The sequence below is a fragment of the Heterodontus francisci genome, chromosome 12 (genome assembly GCF_036365525.1).
Source record: "Heterodontus francisci isolate sHetFra1 chromosome 12, sHetFra1.hap1, whole genome shotgun sequence".
Lineage (NCBI taxonomy): Eukaryota > Metazoa > Chordata > Chondrichthyes > Heterodontiformes > Heterodontidae > Heterodontus > Heterodontus francisci.
Genome location: NC_090382.1, coordinates 109,723,554 through 109,745,989, shown reverse-complemented (window position 1 = coordinate 109,745,989; position 22,436 = coordinate 109,723,554). Strand labels below are relative to the sequence as shown.

The 22,436-nt window shown below is 42.5% G+C and overlaps 1 protein-coding gene across 1 annotated transcript in view; it reads right to left on the bottom strand.

Moving 5' to 3' along the window:
• Positions 1 to 12,487: 12,487 nt before the first annotated feature.
• LOC137376072 (histidine--tRNA ligase, cytoplasmic-like) overlaps positions 12,488 to 22,436 on the bottom strand; it is a 28,567-nt gene continuing 18,618 nt past the window's right edge. The window contains exons 8-13 of the mRNA XM_068044085.1: positions 20,986 to 21,079; positions 19,255 to 19,382; positions 18,161 to 18,421; positions 15,734 to 15,850; positions 14,312 to 14,458; positions 12,488 to 12,989 (exon numbers count right to left, since the gene is read on the bottom strand). Of these exons, the coding sequence (XP_067900186.1) occupies positions 12,930 to 12,989; positions 14,312 to 14,458; positions 15,734 to 15,850; positions 18,161 to 18,421; positions 19,255 to 19,382; positions 20,986 to 21,079 (807 nt within the window). The 3' untranslated portion in view covers positions 12,488 to 12,929. The remainder of the gene's footprint in view (positions 12,990 to 14,311; positions 14,459 to 15,733; positions 15,851 to 18,160; positions 18,422 to 19,254; positions 19,383 to 20,985; positions 21,080 to 22,436) is intronic.

The window sequence follows — 22,436 nt, the reverse complement described above, 5'->3', positions numbered from 1 at the left end:
CAGAGGGTGGTGATGGCCTGGAACTCACTGCCTGAAAGGGTAGCTGAGGCAGAGACCCTCAACTCACTCAAAAGGAGTCTGGAAGTGCACCTCAAGTGCCGTAATCTGCAGGGCTACGGACCAAATGCTGGAAGGTGGGATTAGAATAGATGGATCGTTTTTCGGCCGGCACAGACACGATGGGCCGAGTGGCCTCTTTCTGTGCCTTAAACTTTCTAAGATTCTTTCTATGATCTTCTACCTGAAATCCACTTTCTACCCCATCACCAAGATATGTCTGTTTATTGGACATTTAATCTTGTTCCGAGTGCTGTAATCCTAAAGTTTCAACAAAACAAAGCATAACAAATTTGAAAAATGCTTTAACAAACCCTCCACCCAAAATCCTGAATGAATTGGTTGCAGATTGTGAACACAGTGCCAATGGCACAAGCATTCTCTTGACTGCCAATATTTTGATTTAAGTGGGACGTTCTCCTGGGGATGGTTCGTGCTATCCTTGAAAGAACTGAGGGTATTGCTGGTGGTTTTGATAGGTCAATTGATCTGTAAGGTAAGGTGACAAAGAGTGTAAGAAGTGTTAACTGACTAGATAATGGGGTTAGCTAACTGGGAGCGCTGTTGACTGGATCAGTTTAAATCATAGAAACATCGAAAATAGGAGCAGGAGTAGGCCATTCGGCCCTTTGAGCCTGCTCCGCCATTCATTATGATCATGGCTGATCATCCAACTCAGTAACCTGTTCCCGCTTTCGCCCCATATCCTTTGATCTCTTTCGCCCGAAGAGCTATATCCAACTCCTTCCTGAAAACATACAATGTTTTGAGCTCAACTGCTTTCTGTGGTAGTGAATTCCACAGGCTCACCACTCTCTGGGTGAAGAAATTTCTCCTCATCTCAGTCCTGAAAGGTTTACCCCATATCCTTAGACTATGACCCCTTGTTCTGGACTCCTCCACTATCGGGAATATCCTTCCTTCATCTACCCTGTCAAGTCATGTTAGAATTTTATAGTTTTATATGAGATCCCCCCTCACTCTTCTGAACTCCAGCGAATATAATCCTAACTGACTCAATCCCTCCTTATACGTCAGTCCCGCCATCCCAGGAATCAGTCTGGTAAACCTTCGCTGCACTCCCTCTATAGCAAGAACATCCTTCCTCAGATAAGGAGACCAAAACTGCACACAATATTCCAGATGTGGCCTCACCAAGGCCCTGTATAATTGCAGCAAGACATTCCTGCTCCTGTACTCGAATCCTCTCGCTATGAAGGCCAACATACCATTTGCCTTTTTTACTACCTGTTGCACCTGCATGCTTACCTTCAGTGACTGGTGTACGAGAACACCCAGGTTTCGTTGCATATTCCCCTCTCTGTTTATAGCCAGATAATAATCTGCCTTCCTGTTTTTGCTACCAAACTGGATAACCTCACATTTATCCACATTATACCTCATCTGCCATGCATTTGCCCACTCACTCAACTTGTCCAAATCACCCTGAAGCCTCTCTGCATCCTCCTCACCTTCCTATCCAGTTTTGTGTCATCTGCAAATTTGGAGATATTACATTTAGTTCCCTCATCTAAATCATTAATATATATTATGAATAGCTGGGGTCCTAGCACTATCCCTGCAGTACACCACGAGTCACTGCCTGCCATTCGGAAAAAGATCTGTTTATTCCTACTTTGTTTCCTGTCTGCCAACCAATTTTCTATCCATTGTAATACACTACCCCCAATCCCATGAGCTTTAATTTTATACGTTAATCTCTTATGTGGGACTTTGTCAAAAGCCTTCTGAAAGTCTAAATAAACCACATCCATTGGCTCCCCCTCATCAACTCTACTAGTTACATCCTCGAAGAATTCTAATAGATTTGTCAAGCATGATTTCCCTTTTGTAAATCCATGCTGACTCTGTCCGATTCTACCACTGTTCTCCAAGTGCTCTGTTAGAAAATCTTTGAGAATGGACTCTAGAATTTTCCCCACTACCAACCTCAGGCTGACTGGTCTATAATTCCCTGTTTTCTCTCTAACTCCCTTTTTAAACAGTGGGGTTACATTAGCTACCCTCCAATCTGTAGGAATTGTTCCAGAATCTATAGAATCTTGGAAGATGACCACCAACGCATCCACTATTTCTATGGCCACTTCATTAAGTATTCTGGGATGTAGATTATCAGCCCTGGGGATTGATCGGCCTTCAATCCCATCAATTTCCCCAACACCATTTCTCTACTAATACTGATTTCCTTCTGCTCCTCCCTCTCACTAAACCCTGTGTTTTCCAACATTTCTGGTATGATATTTGTGTCCTCCTTTGTGAAGACAGAACAAAAGTATGCATTTAGTTTGTCAGCCATTTCTTTGTTCCCCTTAATAAATTCCCCTGTTTCTGACTGTAAGGGACCTACATTTGTCTTCACCAATCTTTTTCTCTTCACATACCTATAGAAACTTTTACAGTCAGTTTTTATGTTGCCCGCAAGCTTGCTCTCGTACTCTATTTTCCCCTTCTTAATCAGTCCCAAATCGAACTCAGGGAGCAGCTAGGCTGGGTAGTGTTAGTTATTCGTTGGTTATACTAATCTAAAGATATCACACAAAAATGTAGGTAACAGGAGTTGAAAAGAAGAAAGACAGGTTTGCATTTCTATAGCACCTTTCACAACCTCAGGACATCCTCAAGCGCTTTACAACCAATGACGTACTTTTTGAAGTGTAGTCACTGTTGTAATATAGGAAAAGTGGCAGCCAATGTTCACACAGCAAGGTGCCACACACAGCAATGTAATAATGACCAGATAATCTGTTCTTCAGTGATGTTGGTAGAGGTGTAAATATTAGTCAACTCCTCGACTCTTCTTCAGAATAGTGCCAAGGGATATTTCACCTCCACACAAGAGGGAAGAGTGGGATTTCAGGTTAAAATTTTATTCAAAAGACAGCACGTCCGACAGTAAAACACTCCCTCAGTGACCAGTTCTCCATTTCAGGAGACTCAAGGACAAAGAACTTTGCATCTGCCATTAGCCGTCATTGGTGTGATAATGCTGGCAGGTTAAGGTTCCCTTTACTTAATATTTTAGGACTATCTCCCACGTTTTTCTCTCTACAGTATATCATGCAGTCCAGCGTGACTAAGGAGGCTAGCTCAGAACAGTAAAAGGAGAGATCATAAAAGGATTCACACCCCTGAAACAGGATCTCCTAACCCAATGTTTAAGCATCAAACTAAAATGGGAAGAGACGGCCGCCCACCTCCTCCTGGAATGTGCCTTTGCAAAGCAGGTGTGGAAAGAGATGCAGTGGTTTTTGTCAAGGTTCATCCCAAGCAGCTCTGTAACACAGGAGTCTGTGCTCTACGGGCTGTTCCCAGGGACGCACACCGAGACAAACATCAACTGCTGCTGGAGGACTATCAATTCGGTGAAAGACGCCCTTTGGTCTGCCCGAAACTTGCTGGTCTTCCAGCGCAAAGAGTTGCCCACCACTGAATGTTGCAGACTGGCACATTCCAATGTCCAGGACTACGTGCTGAGGGACGCACTAAAGCTTGGGGCAGCCGCAGCAAAGGCTCAATGGGGAAAGACCACAGTGTAAGGTTCCCCCACCAAGCTGGACTGAGGGGCTGGATCCATGGGAAACCCCTCGAACTGTATCGTTAATATTCTCAATTGCTGTAAATGTAAAACTGTAATTGACATGACAATTGTGAAACGGAAGGGTCGGGAAGAAACTCATGACAGTATTGAAGGAAACTGATCTACCTTGCAATGTTTGTATTTTTTGGTGCTGTTTGGAAACTGTTTGGCAATGTAATTTTTACAGATTTTTATGAATAAAGTATATTTTGGAAATAAAAAAAAATCAAACTAAAATGCTTCAAGAGTGAAGAGTCTCAAATAAGTCCTGAGAGTTTGTGTAAGTCTTGTATTGGCAGTATAAGGACAATTTGGGATTGGTAGAAAGGATTTAGTTAAAAGAATGCACCCTGGTATCTTAACATGCTCACAGAAGTCACACTTTGTGTTATTTTCCATAAACCCTCAAGGTGGACTGGTAATTTGCTGTTTTATACAAAAAGACTGGCATTTATGTAGCATCTATCGCAACCACTGGACATCTCAAATTACTTTGCTGTACAATGAAGTAATTCTTTTGAAGTGCAGTTACTGTTGTATTTTTGTAGGACACACAGAAGCCAATTTGCACACAGCAAGCTCCCACAAACAGCAATGTATTATTGACTAAATAATCAGTTCTTGAGATGTTGATTGAGAGATCAATATTGGACAGAACACCAGTGATAACTCCACAGTTCTTTGAAGTAGTGCCATGGAATCTTTTACATCCATCTGCGTGCAGACAGGGCCTTGGTTTAATATCTCACCCGAAGGATGGCCACTCCAACAGTGCAGCGCTGGAATGTCAGCCCTGATTTTTGTGCTCAAGTCCTGGAGTACGACTTGTACCTACAACCTTCTGACTCAGAGGCAAAAATGCTACCAACTGACTCACAGCTGACACTGGGTCAACATGCCAACAATACTATTTACATTCAAATCCACAAAAATCCATCAAACCTCTCCCAAGAAAGCAAACTTATCTCAGCAAAATCAGCTGTATTGCAGCAAGGAAAGGCTATTGTAGTTGATGCTGCCTTTATCTTTTTGGCTCAGTTTAAAATGTACCTGTTACTTTTTTAAAGAAGTTTCACCTGCTCTAGTGTTGAATAGGTTTATTGTTTCTAGCTGCTGCTATATCTCATCTCCCACACCTGCCATCCAGTGCCCAAAGGGCAAAGGTGTCGGTACAATCAAATAAAGCTTCCCGGAGCCAGCCAGTTAATTGCTGTGCTTGGAAATGATCACAGAAGTTTATACTATTTACATAATTAGCTTTGACTTCTAACAGAACAAGCAACAACCATGCAGCCCTCACACTGTAAGCCCTTCAGACCTGGCAGTATCTCAGCAATATGTCAGTATCACTTTGATAATTAAACTTTATATAGCATCTTAACACATCTAAATAATTCAATGTTTCGTGCAATTAATTACTTTTGGAACACCAGAAATCTTTCAGGACATCACTGCAGGAGCTCCTCAGGGTAGTGTCCCAGGCCCAACCATTTTCAGCAGCTTCATCAATGATTTTCCCTCCATCATAATGTCAGAAGTGGGGATGTTCACTGATGATTGCAGTGTTCAGTTCCATTCGCAGCTCCTCAGATAATGAAGCAGTCTGTGCCCACATGCAGCGAGACCAGGACAATTTTCAGGCTTGGGCTGATAAGTGGCAAGTAACATTCGCACCACACAAGTGCCAGGCAATGACCATTTTCAACAAGAATCTAACCATCTCCCTTTGACATTCAACGGCATTACCATCATTACTGACTCCCCAACCATCAATATCCTGTGTGTCACCATTGACCAGAAACTTAACTGGCGCAGCCACATAAATACTGTGTCTAAAAGAGCAGGTCAAAGGCTGACAGTTCTACAGTGAGTAACTCCCTTCCTGACTCCCCAAAGCCTGTCCACCATCTACAAGGCACAATCAGGAGTGTGATGGAATACTCCCTACTTGCCTGGTTGAGTGCAGCTCCAACAAAACTCAAAAAGCTTGACCCCATTCAGGATAAAGTGGCCTGCTTGATTGGTACCTCATCCAGCACCTTTACTAATCTTCACTCCCTGCATCACTGGCACACAGTGGCAGCAGTGTGTACTGTCCAGAAGATGCAGGGAGTGAAGATTAGTAAAGGTGCTGGATGAGGTACCAATCATCCTTAGATCATCTAAACCCGTGCCCTCTAACACCGAGAAGAATGAGGGTAGAATGAACATGAGAACACCACCACCTGAAAGTTCCTCTCTAAGCTGCACACCATCCTGATTTGGACTGCTGCTTCTCCATCACTGCGTCAAACTCCTAGAATTCCCTTCTTAATGGTATTGTGGGTGTACCTACACCAGATGGACTGCAGCTGTTCAAGAAGGCAGCTTACCACAACATTCTCAAGGGCAATTAAGGATGGGCAATAATGCTGGTCCCACAAACAAAATTGGTTTACTGATCAAATAATCTGTTTTGGTGATGTTGGTTGAGGGATAAATATTGGCTTGTATACCAGGGAGAACTCCACTACTCTCCTTCAAATATTGCTGTGGGATCTTTAACATCCACCTGAAAGGGCAGATGGTAGCTCAATTTAATGTCTCATCCAAAAGACAGCACTGAAGTCTCATCTTAGATTATGTGCTCACATCTCTGGAGTGGGACATGAAAGGCCAGCGTGCTATCACTGTCACTTAAACCGGCAGTCGGGGACTTGATTTAATGCCTCAGCCAAGGAATAGCCCCTCTACTAATGCATCTGATGGAGTCTTGGTCTCGATGATCAAATCCCAAAATGGGGCTTGAACCTGCTTCTGACCCAAAGTGTCACCAATTGCACAAAGCTGACATACAATGAAATTTAACTAAATGCTGGGAGTTTCTTGTTAGTTTGCTGCCTATGTACTAACTTGCACCAAGTCCTGCTCACCTATCACCCCCATGCTCCCTGACTAACAGTCCATCAATGCCTCGATTTTAAAATTTGCATCCTCATTCAAATCTCTCCATGGCTATAGTCTCCCTATCTCTGTCACCTCCTCCACCCACACAACCCTTCCAGAACTCTTCATTCCTCCAATTCTGGCCTCTTGTGCAACCCCCTCTTCCTGATCCCACCAATGGCAGCCATGCCTTCAGCTGTTTAGACCTTACGCTCTGGAGTTTTCCCTCCCTCAACCTCTCCATTTCTCTCTGCTCCTTGAAACCTAACCGCTGATCAATCTTTGTTCCAATAGTTCCTTATATGGTTGATGTTAAAGGTGCTATATAAATGCGTTGGAAGTGATGACAATGAGTGTGGGTGGATCCTCTATCATAAGGGAAATGGGGAGGAGAGGTCATCACAAATGAACCTGTTGTAATCATTGTGCATTTCTAAGAGGTGCTCCTGGACAAAGATGGGAAGCAAGAACCATACCTGATCCTAGAATCATACAATGATACAGGACAGAAGGAGGCCATTCAGACCATCAAATCTGTGTTGGCTCTTTTGAAGAGCAATCCAGTCAGTTCTATTATCCCACTCTTTCCTCATATCCCTGAAATGTTTTCTCCTCTAAGTATTTATCCTATTTCCTTTTGAAAGCTACTATTGAATTTGTGTCCATCAGTCTATCATGCATTGCATTCAAAATCCTAACCACTTGTTGTGCAATAAGATTTATCTTCATGTCACCTCTGATCCTTTTGCCAAACACCTTAAGTCTGAACCTTCAGCCCAAGGAAACTGTTTCTTTGTTTACTCTATCTAACCCTTTATGAAGAGTTTAAACACTTCTATCAAATCTCCTCTTAGCCTTCTCTGCTCTAAGGAGAGCTGCCGCTTCTCCAGTCTATCCACATAACTCTAATCTCTCATCCCTGGAACCATTCTCGAAAAGCTCTTCTATAATCTCTCCAAAGCCTTCATGTCCTACTTGGAACTGGACACAACACTCCAACTGGGGCCAAACTAGTGTTTTATATAGGCTTAGCATAACCTCCTGGCTTTTGTACTCTACATCCCAACTCCTAAAGCCCAGGAACGCATTTGTTTTATCAACCACTCCTGAGCTCAGAAGCACCAAAGCCAACAGTCACATGAACTAATGAGCTGACTAAGCAATCTCGGGCATCAACTGCAGGACCTCCCTGGTCTCATGACTCAGTCCCCTGGCAGGTGATGACAGCTTCAGGCTTCCATCAACAGTCTGAAGAGCCTTTCTGTACCCGATAAATTCCAAACTAATTTTAGCCAAGTCTGGTTTATTTTAAAGGTAATCTAGGGCAAACATCATAAACCTAAATCTTCAAAATGTTTTAACACCCAATTACAAGTGTCTGCATATATAGAACACCCAGCACAGAAACAGGCTTTTGGCCCAATTGATCCATGCCAGTATTTCTATTCCACAAGGCCTCCTCCCACCCCTTTTCATATAACCTGACCAACATACCCTTCTGTTCATTTCTTCCTATACGTTCATCTAGCTTCCCCTTAATTGCATCTACACGATTCCCCTCAACTACTACAGGTCTGTTGTGATAATGACAATGAGTAGTCCACAAACTGCAAAGCCAAAGGCATGATACCGCAGCTATTGGAAATCTGAAATGCTAGAAATACTCCGCAGATCAGGCTGCATCTGTGGAGAGAGGAAGAGTTAACATTTCAGATCAATGACCTTTCATCATAATAGTAAAATGTTACAGATGTAACTGGTTTTAAGCAAGTATCGAGGCAGAGAAGGAGGAAAGAACAAAAGGGAAGGTCTGTTATTTAATCTCTCCTGCTTTACACCCTATAACAAAAAGAGATGATGGTGCAAGGCAAAAGGGTATGGCAATGGAACAAATAAAGAAACAAAAGATGGATCTAGAGGAGCTGGAAATGGCAACAGCAGAGTCATGACCCACACCTGCTGTCTGAAGAAATGGTAGTTATCTGAAATTGCTGTACTCTACGTTGAGTTGGAAAGTTAAGTGCAAAGGCGCCCTGCGAAAAAAAACACCAAATGACCAGGAGACTTGAAGCTGTGAAAAACCTTGCACAACAACATTTAGGAACCTAATACAGTCATCAGAATTATTATGCAGCAGTGATTCTCAAACTGGGATCTGTAGAGACTTTCCAGGGATCCGGAAAATAATGCAGAATTTTACTGAGCAGGGCCAGCCTTACAGTTGGGAAACATGATCAACCAGATGCGGGTTTGATGCGAGACAGGAGCGGACTGCAGCCACCACATGTGCAGTGCAGGGTGGGCTAACTGTCGGACCTAGGGGGAAAGCCCACATAGAGGAGTGCCAAGAGGGGCATAAAGATCCCTGCATCAGTAAGTAAATATCTATTTTCTTAAAAGCGTTACTCAAACACTCTTTACATGCAGCACTTTATTACAAGTATTATATTGTATTATAATTTAGAGTGGGGGGGTGCATGATTACTAATCCATTTGAAAAGGGGTCCTTCAACCAAAGATTTGAGAACCATTGACCAATAGGACTACATGTAATACCATACCTTTTCAAAGCAGTTATTTCTGAAAGAAACAATTAACAAGATTTGAATCCTTTGCAATTTTCATTCATGTTATTGCTATTACTGAGACTTGGTTGAGGGAAGGGCATGATTGGCAACTAAATATCCCAGGATATCGATGCTTCCGGCGGGATAGAGAGGGAGGTAAAAGGGGTGGAGGAGTTGCAGTACTGGTCAAAGAGGATATCACAGCTGTGCTGAAGGAGGGCACTATGGAGGACTCGAGCAGTGAGGCAATATGGGCAGAACTCAGAAATAGGAAGGGTGCGGTAACAATGTTGGGGCTGTACTACAGGCCTCCCAACAGCGAGCGTGAGATAGAGGTACAAATATGTAAACAGATTATGGAAAGATGTAGGAGCGACAGGGTGGTGGTGATAGGAGATTTTAATTTTCCCAACATTGACTGGGAATCACTTAGTGTTAGAGGTCTAGATGGAGCAGAATTTGTAAGGAGCATCCAGGAGGGTTTTCCAGAGCAGTATGTAAATAGTCCAACTCGGGAAGGGGCCATACTGGACCTGGTGTTGGGGAATGAGCCCGGCCAGGTGGTTGACGTTTCAGTAGGGGACTACTTTGGGAATAGTGATCACAATTCCGTAAATTTTAGAATACTCATGGACAAAGACGAGAGTGGTCCCAAAGGAAGAGTGCTAAATTGGGGGAAGGCCAACTATACCAAAATTCAGCAGGAGCTGGGGAATGTAGATTGGGAGCAGCTGTTTAAACGTAAATCCACATTTGATATGTGGGAGGCTTTTAAAGAGAGGTTGATTGGCGTGCAGGAGAGACATGTTCCTGTGAAAATGAGGGATAGAAATGGCAAGATTAGGGAACCATGGATGACAGGTGAAATTGTGAGACTAGCTGAGAGGAAAAAGGAAGCATACAAAAGGTCTAGGAGGCTGAAGAAAGACGAAGCTTTGAAAGAATATCGGGAATGTAGGACCAATCTGAAACGAGGAATTAAGAGGGCGAAAAGGGGTCATGAAATATCTTTAGCAAACAGGGTTAAGGAAAATCCCAAAGCCTTTTATTCATATATAAGGAGCAAGAGGGTAACTAGAGAAAGGATTGGCCCACTCAAGGACAAAGGAGGAAAGTTATGCGTGGAGTCAGAGAAAATGGGTGAGATTCTAAACGAGTACTTTGCATCGGTATTCACCGAGGAGAGGGACATGACGGATGTTGAGGTTAGGGACAGATGTTTGATTACTCTAGGTCAAGTCGGCATAAGGAGGGAGGAAGTGTTGGGTATTCTAAAAGGCATTAAGGTAGACAAGTCCCCAAGTCCGGATGGGATCTATCCCAGGTTACTGAGGGAAGCGAGAGAGGAAATAGCTGGGGCCTTAACAGATATCTTTGCAGCATCCTTAAACATGGGTGAGGTCCCGGAGGACTGGAGAATTGCTAATGTTGTCCCCTTGTTTAAGAACGGTAGCAGGGAAAATCCAGGTAATTATAGACCGGTGAGCCTGACAGGGAAGCTGCTGGAGCAGATACTGAGGGATAGGATCTATTCCCATTTGGAAGAAAATGGGCTTATCAGTGATAGGCAACATGGTTTTGTGCAGGGAAGGTCATGTCTTACCAACTTAATAGAATTCTTTGAGGAAGTGACAAAGTTGATTGATGAGGGAAGGGCTGTAGATGTCGTATACATGGACTTCAGTAAGGCGTTTGATAAGGTTCCCCATGGTAGGCTGATGGAGAAAGTGAAGGCGCATGGGGTCCAAGGTGTACTAGCTAGATGGATAAAGAACTGGCTGGGCAACAGGAGACAGAGAGGAGCAGTGGAAGGGAGTTTCTCAAAATGGAGACGTGTGACCAGTGGTGTTCCACAGGGATCCGTGCTGGGACCACTGTTGTTTGTGATATACATAAATGATTTGGAGGAAAGTATAGGTGGTCTGATTAGCAAGTTTGCAGACGACACTAAGATTGGTGGAGTAGCAGATAGTGAAGGGGACTGTCAGAGAATACAGCAGAATATAAATAGATTGGAGAGTTGGGCAGAGAAATGGCAGATGGAGTTCAATCAGGGCAAATGCGAGGTGATGCATTTTGGAAGATCCAATTCAAGAGTGAACTATACAATAAATTGAGGTGCACAAAATCATGAGAGGTATCGACAGGGTGGATAGCAAGAAGCTTTTTCCCCCCAGAGTGGGGGATTCCATTACTAGGGGTCACGAGTTCAAAGTGAACGGGGAAAAGTTTAGGGGGGATATGCGTGGAAAGTTCTTTACGCAGAGGGTGGTGGGTGCCTGGAACGTGTTGCCAGCGGAGGTAGTAGACACGGGCACGATAGCGTCTTTTAAGATATATCTAGACAGATACATGAATGGGCAGGAAGCAAAGTGATACAGACCCTTAGAAAATAGGCGACATGTTTACATAGAGGATCTGGATCGGCGCAGGCTTGGAGGGCTGAAGAGCCTGTTCCTGTGCTGTAATTTTCTTTGTTACGCAATGATCACAGGAGAATACACGAATGTGGAAAATATGCCATTCATTAAATAACCTTATACCAGTGGCTCAGAAAACAGGGGTCTGCAGAGACCTTCCAGGGGTTCCACAATGCAAGGCAGTCCATACCGCTGGGCAACATTGTCAAAGGAAAGCGGCTAAGCAGTAGCCAGAGGCGTACTCTGTGCTCCTGCTCTGCCTTCCATATGTTGTGCTCTCTTTCGGTTGTGCCTTTCACGGGGTTCCTGCATTCTCCTTCTCCCCTCCCACAGTGCTCCTTCTTTTCACCTGCTCCCCCATGCTTTCACCAGTTTCCTGCTCTCGCCATACTGTGCTCCCCCAGTGCTCCTGCTCCCCATATGCTTTCTCTGTGCTCCTGCCAAGGATAGACAGATTCATCAGTAAGAAGCAGACACACCCTCTCAGTCAGTAAACTTTACAGTCAGTAAAAAGCAAAAGTAAACACTCTTTACATGCAGCACTTTCATATTGAGAATTTTACAGAATCATAATGATTAGGACGCTGGCCAGGGTTTGGAGGGGTGGGGTCCAAGATTACTAATTCAGATGAAAAGGGGAACTCCAAAAAAATTCTCTGAAATGCACTGCCTTATACAATGGCAAGCATTGTGTGCGCATATATGATTAATATGGGTTGGACAAAAATGGTTACAACTAGATTAGCACAGTGTAGGAATGGTTATAGGAAATCAAGTTTTATTCCTGCTTGTTCGGAATTCAAAGTGATTTGAAAGACTTTCAGAGCAGCTGGCATTTATTTGCAGTGAGATTTTCTCTGTATTTTTGGCTGGTTAAGAAAGGGTGATCAAACACTTTGAGACAATAAACAGACAATAACTTTGCCAGCACACCTTTTTATTGAAATAAAAACAAGAAATGCTGGAAATACACAGCAGGTCTGGCAGCATCTGTGCAGAGAGAAACAAAGTGAACATTTCAGGTCAGTGACCCTTCTTCAGAACGTCTTTTTACTGATTTGGCTGGGTGAGCAAATTCTCTGCCCCCCATCTGCCTTTGTAAACGACAGGATAGTCTCGTCCAACATAAAATAGAGACAGAACATCCAATCACGCCCAAATTTAATGTCCAATTAGGGAAAAAAGCCTTTTCAGCCTCATATGAGCATATCAGTGAGTTGCTTGTTCATGGGTGCTTATTAGAAAAAGTGGTCAAATTTAATGATGTAGCATGGTGTTCTGGTAATAGAACCTCTTTTACATGATGGACATGAAGACAGACATGCCTTACAAAGGCAGACATTATACATCTTTCTGAAGGGATTAGGTCTGACACGTTCTCTTTTGAATTTCTTCAATGAGATTTTCTCTTGCAACATTAACCTGCAAAAGATAATTTAAAAAAAAATCCATTCAAAGCTGGAATTACTCCAGGAGATATTTGTAATACCGTTCACAGTAGTTCTATTTTTCCACATTTAAAAAGAAATGTTGTACTTTCATCTAGCTGCTCACATTTTTTTCAAAGCACATAAATAAATTCTTTGTAAATTTACCCTATTTGTAACACACCACAAATTCAGTACACTAAGTTTTAATGTACAGTGAAACCTGTGTGTGGTCACATTGCAGTCCAGAACGATACTATGCAGGGGACAAATAGGCTGCATACAAGGGGAGACGGTAGTGTAGCGGCAATTTCACTGAACTAGTAATCTATAGGCCCGGGCTAATGCCCATGGGACACAGGTTCAAACCCCACCACAGCAGCTGGTGAAATTTCATTCAATTAATGAATAAATTCAATTGATTAATGAAAAATCTGGAATTAAAAAGTTCGACTCAGTAATGGTACTATGAAACTATTAACGTAAAAGCCCATCTGGCTCACTAATGTCCTTTAGGGAAGGAAATCTGCCATCCTCACCTGGTCCAGCCTACATGTCACTCCAGACCACAACAATGTGGTTGACTCTTAACTGCCCTCTGAAATGGCTGAGCAAGCCACTCAGTTGTCAAAGGCAATTAGGAATGGGCAACAACTGCTGGCCTTGCCTGCGACACCCACATCCCATGAAAGAACAAAAAGGGACAGTCCGTTTAAGATGTTCACACGTGCAGCCGCAGAGCAATCTGAGAGACCGCACAGTAAAACGGGCCGCACACAGCGAAGAGAAATTAGAGGGAACATTGGGCATCAAGTGTTCTTATTTTAAATGTTCTGTCAACATTTTCAGTAGAATGCAGAGTTTTTTTTTTTACCCAGCATCGATAATGAGAGAGAAACAGCTCTCTCCCTGGGATGGAAGCTGTGCAATAATTCAATCCCAGAGATACAGGAGTTTCACTGCTGCTGTGTATGCTGGGTAAAGAGCTCCCCATTCCACAAAACCTGCTGCTGCCTCACACTGATCTACTTGTCCCTTGTTTTTAAGTTGTAAAAGGATCGGTGCATTGAAGCTGTCTACAATTTGTAATTTGTGAGCGTCTGTGGTTGCAGGGTGCCTCTGGTATATTTTAACCTTGCAAGTTATTTGGGTTTTTCAATAAGTGTTTTTTTGCTAGTTTCCATTATTTGGGAGTGTTTGTTTATGCAGGTACAACTGTATTAAAGGGTTTTATACACTGAATCTTAGGGAAGCAGGTATGAACTTTCTCTTTTTTTTTTAAAACATATAAAAAGAACTTTAAATAAATAATAAAACCTCCTCTCTTGTAGAAACCACTCGAAGTTTGACAACTCCATCCTTCAGTTCCTGTTCTCCAATTATAGCCACCAGGGGAATTCCTGTCTCCTCACAGTATTGCAGCTGGTTCAGGAGCTTTGGGTCCTTCTTGTACATAATTTCCGCCTGTATAATTGCAGAATTAAAATTCCACCACTGGGTTAAACAGCTCTTCCAAGAAGCCACCGCAAGTCGGCATTGTCAAAATTGTCATTGACTTTTGAATCATTTCAGCACTGGTGCTAGTTGAGACATTAAACTTTTAGTTTAAATAATATCTAATTACTACTTAAATTATTTTACCCACCAGTGCCAGCATTTTGTAAGCATGTTCCAGTTTCTGACCACTTAGAACAGAACCCCATTCCCTCGGGTGTACAATAGTCACTTTTGCAATAAGCTTGCACGGACCTGGAGGGACCTGGCACCTGCTGCATCAGAACAGTCGGTCCTGTACTTAACTTTTATTTTATCTCCTCACCATCTGTCCCTCCACTCCCCCAACCCCGACCAAAGACTCCTATCCTCACAGACAAATAGTTCCACAGGCACCATGAACTCTCTAGTACCTTCCCCAAATGGCATTCATATTCCAGCCAGAGAATATGAGCGAGCTATTCAGATGGTGGGTGTGAGGGGGTGGGGAGAAAGGACAGTTCATCACATCTGGGCACAGTTCTGTTCTCAACTAATATTTATTTGTATGAAAATACACTCAACACAGACACAACCATAGTTTACAGTGGTTTGGAGAGGGAATCCAGATTGATGTTCTTCACCCTCCCTAGTCTGGAAACACAGAAGTAAATATGGGTCAGCACTGTACCTTCAAGGGGATGAGCGCTAAAGTATTTTAAATAAATGCACTGTGTTTCATCAACAGAAATCTTGGTACCCACCCTCACTTGAACTAAATCTCCGAGAAACAAAGAACCTAACAACACAGGAGGCCGCCATTTGGCCTGTCACGCCTGTGCCGGTTCTCTGAAAGAGCTATCCAATTTAGTTCCAAACAGCAGCTCTTCTCCCATAACCCTGAAAACTGGCCCTTTGCCAGTACATATCCAATTCCCTTTTCCGATGTAATCTGATTCCACCGCCCTTTCCGGTAGTGCATTCCAGTTCAAAACAACTCACTGAGTGAAATAATTTCTCCACATCTTCTCCTTAGCTCTTTTGCCAATTATTCTAAATCTATAACTACTGGCCCATGTGCCAAAGGGAACAGTTTCTCCCTACTTTCTCTATCAAAACCCCCTCAAATTTTGGACACCTCTATTACCCCTTAACCATCCCTGTTCTAAAGAGAACAATGCCAGCTTCTCCAATCACTACACTGAACTGAAGTCCCTCATCTCCTTACTTGTATGTATACAGTCCACATTACAGCCTGACACAGACCTTGATTCCAGACTTCCAGAGCTCTGCCACCAACTTCATCCTCTCTTCCAGAAGCTTCTTCTGCGCCGTGGCAACAAGAACCTGAGTTTCCGTTGTGCGAATTTTCTGATCTGAGGCCTAATAAAACGGAACAGAAATCACTCGTGATCAGCAAAAAGAAATTAGGCTATTCCTTGAACACAGGTCATAGTACAGTATGAAAACAAGCACTGTCATTTCAGAAAGAAGGACTAAGAGAGAACGTGCTCGATGAGGCAAGTTAGCAGGGCCAGCATGGATGTAGCACCGAGGTTAACGGAATCATACAGCACCGAAGGAGGCCATTCGTCCCATTGTGCCTGCGCCAGCTCTTTGAATGAGCTATGCAATTAGTTTCACATCCCCTGCTTTTCCCCCATATTTAGTGGGTTTTCTACTAACTGTCCTTTTCTTCTCTTTTGCACATGAAGAGATGTAATGTTCTCACTTGGTGCTGTGGCAGGACCAGCATGTAGTACAATTCAGGCAATCATTGCACATACTTTCTTAACCACTTACCCAACTTCTGATATGCGCCATCGTAGCACGAGGCTCCCTGTCAGCAGTGCCCAACTTGGAAAACTGCCCCAATACCAACCAATGTTCCACTGGAGTTCACTGAATGTTGCTAAATTCATGAAAACAGATAGCTGCCTGATGGAAAATTATCCCGTTACTTTAGGATGGTGAATGCAAGCACTACCCAACCTTCTGCTTCTACCATCGAGAAGGAAAGCAGCAATATCATAGGAATGCCATCATCCTCACTTGGACATGTACTGCTGCTCCCCATCATTGCTGAATCACAATCCTGGACTTCCCCTGACCTGGAGATCCATAATGGAGTCTCAGCTTTTTACCATATCTCAATGGTACTTGGATGAAGCAACAGAAAGTTGTATTTCCAAGGTTGCAGTGACACTAAGCTAGGTGGCACAGCTGGTGGGGGGGCTGGAATACAAAGGGGAGGAAGTGATGCTTCAGTTGTACACAGCCTAGGCCAGACTCCATCTGGAGTACTTTGTTCAGTTTGGGTTTCACTTCAGAAAAAGATATATTGCTCGTTAAAATAATAAAGATTCCAATAGGGTAGATAGAGAGAATATATTTCCTTTGGTGGGGGAATCATAAACAAGGGCACGTCTTTCCACTTTATGGAAGCTGGCAGACCACAGGATTTTGAACAGTTTTGTTATTGTGCAATATACCCAATCTGTTATATTACTGCAGTTGAGCGGGCATTGTATCAGTTTATAATTCAACGTAGTTGCATTTGACATTTTAATCATTAGTAATATTTTTTGATAATTTGATATTTCCACTTTGATATTTCCTTAATCATATTCCTTAAAGCTAGTTATAAACTGCAAGAATGAATGTTTGAACTCTATGCTAATGATTCATAAACAGGATCACTTGAAAACATATGAATAATATTTTTTGATACCAGACAAGGATTATTGACTGCGCTAACAAGAAAGTTCTTCTCACAAACAATGCAGGAGAATAAAAAAATTACCACTGGATTAAAGAAACCTTAAACAAGCCACAGGGAAGGAGTCTCCTGCAAGTCTGAGTGGAATTATATCCCATTGTTGAGAAGTGTGATAATTGGAACATCTTACCAATGGAGGAGCACTTAAAAGCTCCCGGGAGTGGGCATTGCTGCTAAGTGCAGCATTTATTGTCCATCCCCAGTTTCCCTGACTTGAGGCAACTAGGTGGCTTCCCAGACCACTTTGCAGGGCAGTAATGAGTTCACCACATTGATGTCAGACTGTAGTCACATAGACCAGACCGGGTAAGGGCGACAGGTTTCCTTCCCTAAGGGACATTAATGAACCAGTTGTTTATTTACAACAATCCAATAGCTTCACGTTGACTTTTTACAGATACCAGTTTTTTACTTCCAGATTTAAAACAAAGCTGCATTCAAATTAACTTGTTTTCTAGATTAGTGCAGGACTCTCAATTTGCAAAGCTAACTAAAATAAAAGGAAAAATGACTCAAACATTGATGAACCTAATGTCTGCTCTACCTTGGGAAAGACTAAAGAGCTAGGCATCAAGCTGATCAGACATCAGAATGTCAAACCTAGCATCAATCCACTGAAATATTTATCTTTTGGATTGTTAATACATCAAAATATGAAACGGTAGCCCAAAGGCTCACACACCTCCCATACTTTATTTGTAGATGCAATTCAATCAAATGTATGGAATTGGATTTGACAATGGGCACACTGAACTAAAGGAACTGGAGGGAAAACACAAATTGCAACCAATAAGCTTACTGAAGAAAAGCGCTGCAACAGATGTCAAGTGTCAATGCAACACTCAATATTTCTTTCCTTCAATGTGTTCATACTTGTGTTATTTGCTGTAAAAACAAGGGATCAGCTGCTGTACCTCCATTTTTTGTTCCATGATGGAGAATATTCTTTCAATCCCAATGCTGACTCCCATGCACGGCACTTTACAACCTTTGGCATCAAACATTCCAACAAGACCATCATACCGCCCTCCAGCAGCTATGCTGCCCACATTAACTGGCTCACAGTGTTCATTTTGCTGCGTCTGCGTGTTGGCCTGACTCTGGACTAGTACAGCCTCACAGATGACACCAGTGTAGTAGTCCAAACCTCGAGCTAAACTCAGGTCAAAGAGAACCTGAAACAAAAATCAATTATTTGCAACACAAAATGAATATAAAGGAAAATTACATGCAAACAGTATCCACCGAGATGACTTTCTCAACAAGGGCTCCCAAAAATGTTTGACCCTTTCCCTGCTGTCAGTCAGATCCTTATATTTTTAAAAATCAGCTGTGTGGATTTTGCATTTCAATTAGCAGTTCACTCGTTGCATTGTTTGCTGTGAACTGTTGCTTTAGAACAACAGCAGAGTCAATAAAATGTGATGAGGAAGGTGTTAGGATCTAAGTCAGATATTTACAGAAACCAGGCAGGACATTTACAGGAAGTGTGAGCTACACTCAAGACTCTTAATGTATCACAGATTATCAAACAACCATCACTCCATTCTTACACTCACTTTCAAGTATCATGGCAGATGAAAGGTGATTGTGGGCCTTCAATTAAGCAAAACAAATATATAAACTGGACTTTCTTTAATTTTTTTTAAACCTCAATTGCTGTGAACAAAAATTTTTCAGAGTCGACCTGCAAGTTCATGAGAATGAAAGTGCCACAAACATGAGTAGTGCAATCCAGCACACACCTTCCAGGGAATGAAGTACAATTTGCACCATGAGGTGCACTGTCCTGAGTTCACACCAATCATATGCATCCTTTGAAGTAAAGAAAATTATTACATTTTTCCCAACTGCCAAAACGTAATTAAAACCTGCTATGTCAGTCAACCCTAACAGGTTGCAGTCTACAAATGATATTCCCATTGCCCCAATCGGACTGGGGCCAGAGTGTAGCCCAGAGTGTGATTATATTAGAAAACGCTGTAAATCATGTAGCTGAGCTGCTTACCGTCTCCTCAACACCAAAAAGTGTCAAATACATAAAGAGCTGCTTCAGGTCATTCAGACCTTCCAAAGCCACCTTGTTCTGGGACAGCTTGACATCCTGTACCAGCTTATCAATCAACTCTGTCCTACCTGCAAAAGACACTGGGTTATTCTCCATGAAGGAGTAAGCAAAATGACAGATACATGGAAAATTACAACTTTACATCATATAATCTAAATGAGCTAACTGAAACAGTGCCACGCATAGTTGTGCTTTATTCTTTTTCATTCTTTCATGGAACGTGTGCGACACTGGCAAGGCCAGTGCTTGTTGTCCATCCCTAATTGCCCTTGACAACTCGGGAGAGGCAATGGTGTAGTGATAATGTCACTGAACTAGTACTGTGGAGGTCCAGGTTAATGCTCTGGGGACATGGGTTCAAATCTCACCACAGCAGATGACCAAATTGGAATTCAATTAATAAATCTGCAATTTTAAAAAAAAGCTAGTCTAATGGGGATTTTGAAACCATTGTCAATTGTTGTAAAAACCCATCTGGTTCACTCATGTCTTTGCGGGAAGGAAATCTGCAATCCTTACCTGGTCTGGCCTACATGTGACTCCAGACCCAGACCAATGTGGCTGACTCTTAAATGCCCTAGGAAGCCACTCAGTTCAAGGGAAATTAGGGATGAGCAATAAATTCTGGCCTAGCCAGTGACACCCATATCACATGAGCGAATTTTTAAAAACTGAGTGGTTTGTGGCTTCCTAGGCCATTTCAGAGGGCAGTTATGAGTCAACCACATTGCTGTGGGTCTGGAGTTACATGTAGGCCAGACTGGGTAAGACAGCAGATTTCCTTCCCTAAAGGACATGAGCGAACGGGTGGGTTTTTACAACAATCAATGATAGTTTTGTGGCACCATTACTGAGACTAGTTTTAAATTCCTTTGCTTATTAATTAATTGAATTTATTTATGAATGAATTTAAAATCCACCAGCTGCAGTGGTGGGATTTGAATTCATGTCCCCAGGGTATTAGCCTGGGCCTCTGGATTACTAATTCGGTGACATTTCCACTAGCCACCATCTCTCCTACTCAATGCACAATTGGGCTGCATTTATACTGTGGCCTGAGCTTTCTATCCCTCCTTGACTGAGGCACATCTCCTGCAGCTGCGAGACTTCTACTTGCACAGGAAATGTCCAAATCGTAGTCATATTTCTTACCTGAGGATCATTTACATACGAGAGCAGGCATCCGAGCCAACACTAGGCAGTCACGCCAGCCTACAGGCGGAGACATTTAGTCCATTTACCTCAGTTTATTTGGTGATGGGACTGTGCATAGTTGTGTTTAGGGTCTGGACAGATCCCCTCTTCCCTGAACACTGGCAGAGCTCTCCCTGTGTACTGGCCAACATTCCATCCTCATCCAACTCCTCCACAAAACAGAGTCTGGTCAGTTATCTCATTTTAACATTTATGACACCTTGCACTGTGCCAAATGGCCACTGTGTTTGCCTGATCAATAGTGGCTACATTCCAAAAAGTAATTCATTGGCTGTGGACCGCATTGTGACAATCTGAAAATGTAAGTGCGTTCCTCCATCTTTACACGCAAAAAATATTAAAAAGAACCATTGTGCATTCAGCATCTAACATACATGTACTTGCATGAACCAATGGAAAATTGAGGAGGCTTTTTGACTTTAGTCAGAAGCACTCTTTTCTTTAAAGAAAGCATACCATTGAGCTGAACATATTCTCCAATCTGGTCAGCAGTCTCTGCAGCAATGCCCTTTTCTGCAACCATCTCATTCTTCACTTCTTCCCATGGCATCTACAGGAACATAGGAGTCATGAAATGAATGAGTCCACATAAACCTGATACAGTGACCACCACAGAAGTGCATCAGTAGGACTGTTAAAAAATGGATGCACATAGATCAGGGAGTATATAAATAAATATACACAGGCATAATATTTATAATATATATGTATACACACATACATAATAAATACATGATTTATTCTGCGCACTAAATCATTCGTTAATGCATATTAAAACATGGATAAGTGCAATCATTTACAAGAAAATCAATGGGAGTTAATTCTTTTAATTATTTCATGGGATGTGGGCGTCGCTGGCAAGGCAAGCATTTATTGCCCATCTCTAATTGCCCTTCACAACCGAGTGGCTTGCGAAGCTATCAGAAAGTACAGGCTCCATGCTTAGCTCAGCTAAAATATGCAAGAAATAGCGCCATTAATTTCGTGAACAATTAAAATGTACCTTACGAATTGTGGGAAATGATGCTTCATGATGGTCAACGTTTATAGAAATCATACCAGGAGTGAACATGATCCACATGAGTGACTCGCATAGAGACTCAGGTGAGTAAAAAGCACCACGTGGTATTGTGCCAAGCTGGCTGTGTCGGTCAGCAAGGTTTGATCTGCATTCTGTACTGAGCCAGCTGACTTTAGTTAGGATTGTGCTGGGGCCACTAACATTGACATCCATGTTTCCTGTGGTCACGATGGGAAATGGGAACAAAATCAGCTGGGCTTCCCCACTGCTGACTCCTATCCAATAACCACTGCAAAGTGTTCATACAAAGAACATTAGGTGAAGACAGGGTCATTTCCCTCAGGGAGTGGCCAGCCAGAGGTTTCCCGCTAAGCCGATACAAACAAAGGCCACTTGGGTGAGATACTAGCACCTGAGGAATTGTAACAGCACCTTTGGGAAAGGGGATGCAAAGAACTGAAAGAAGATACAAAAACTACCATGATCAGTACCAAAGTTTCAATTTGGATCACATGGTCAATCACATTTACGAAGGCTGCTTTTAATTCAATACATGCATGGAGTACAAAAAATGCTCAATTATGATGCTATTTGGAAGGTACTCCACTTGAAAAGCATATGAGCTTTTTCTGCAATACAAGCAGTTCACACGCACGATCCTATTTGGGAGTTTAAATTGCAGAGAAATTCTCTGAGTGACGACGTCATAAAATAGAACTCAGGAAAGATAAAGAGCCATTTGCATCTGTCAGAACACTTATATGACCATTAAGATCAATAGAACTACGACCAAGGGCACTTAAAATGCTTGGGTTACCTTTCACCAAGGTGAAATGATGCTAAAACTATGAATCCTGCAAACTACTTTGGTGTAAAAATCATATGA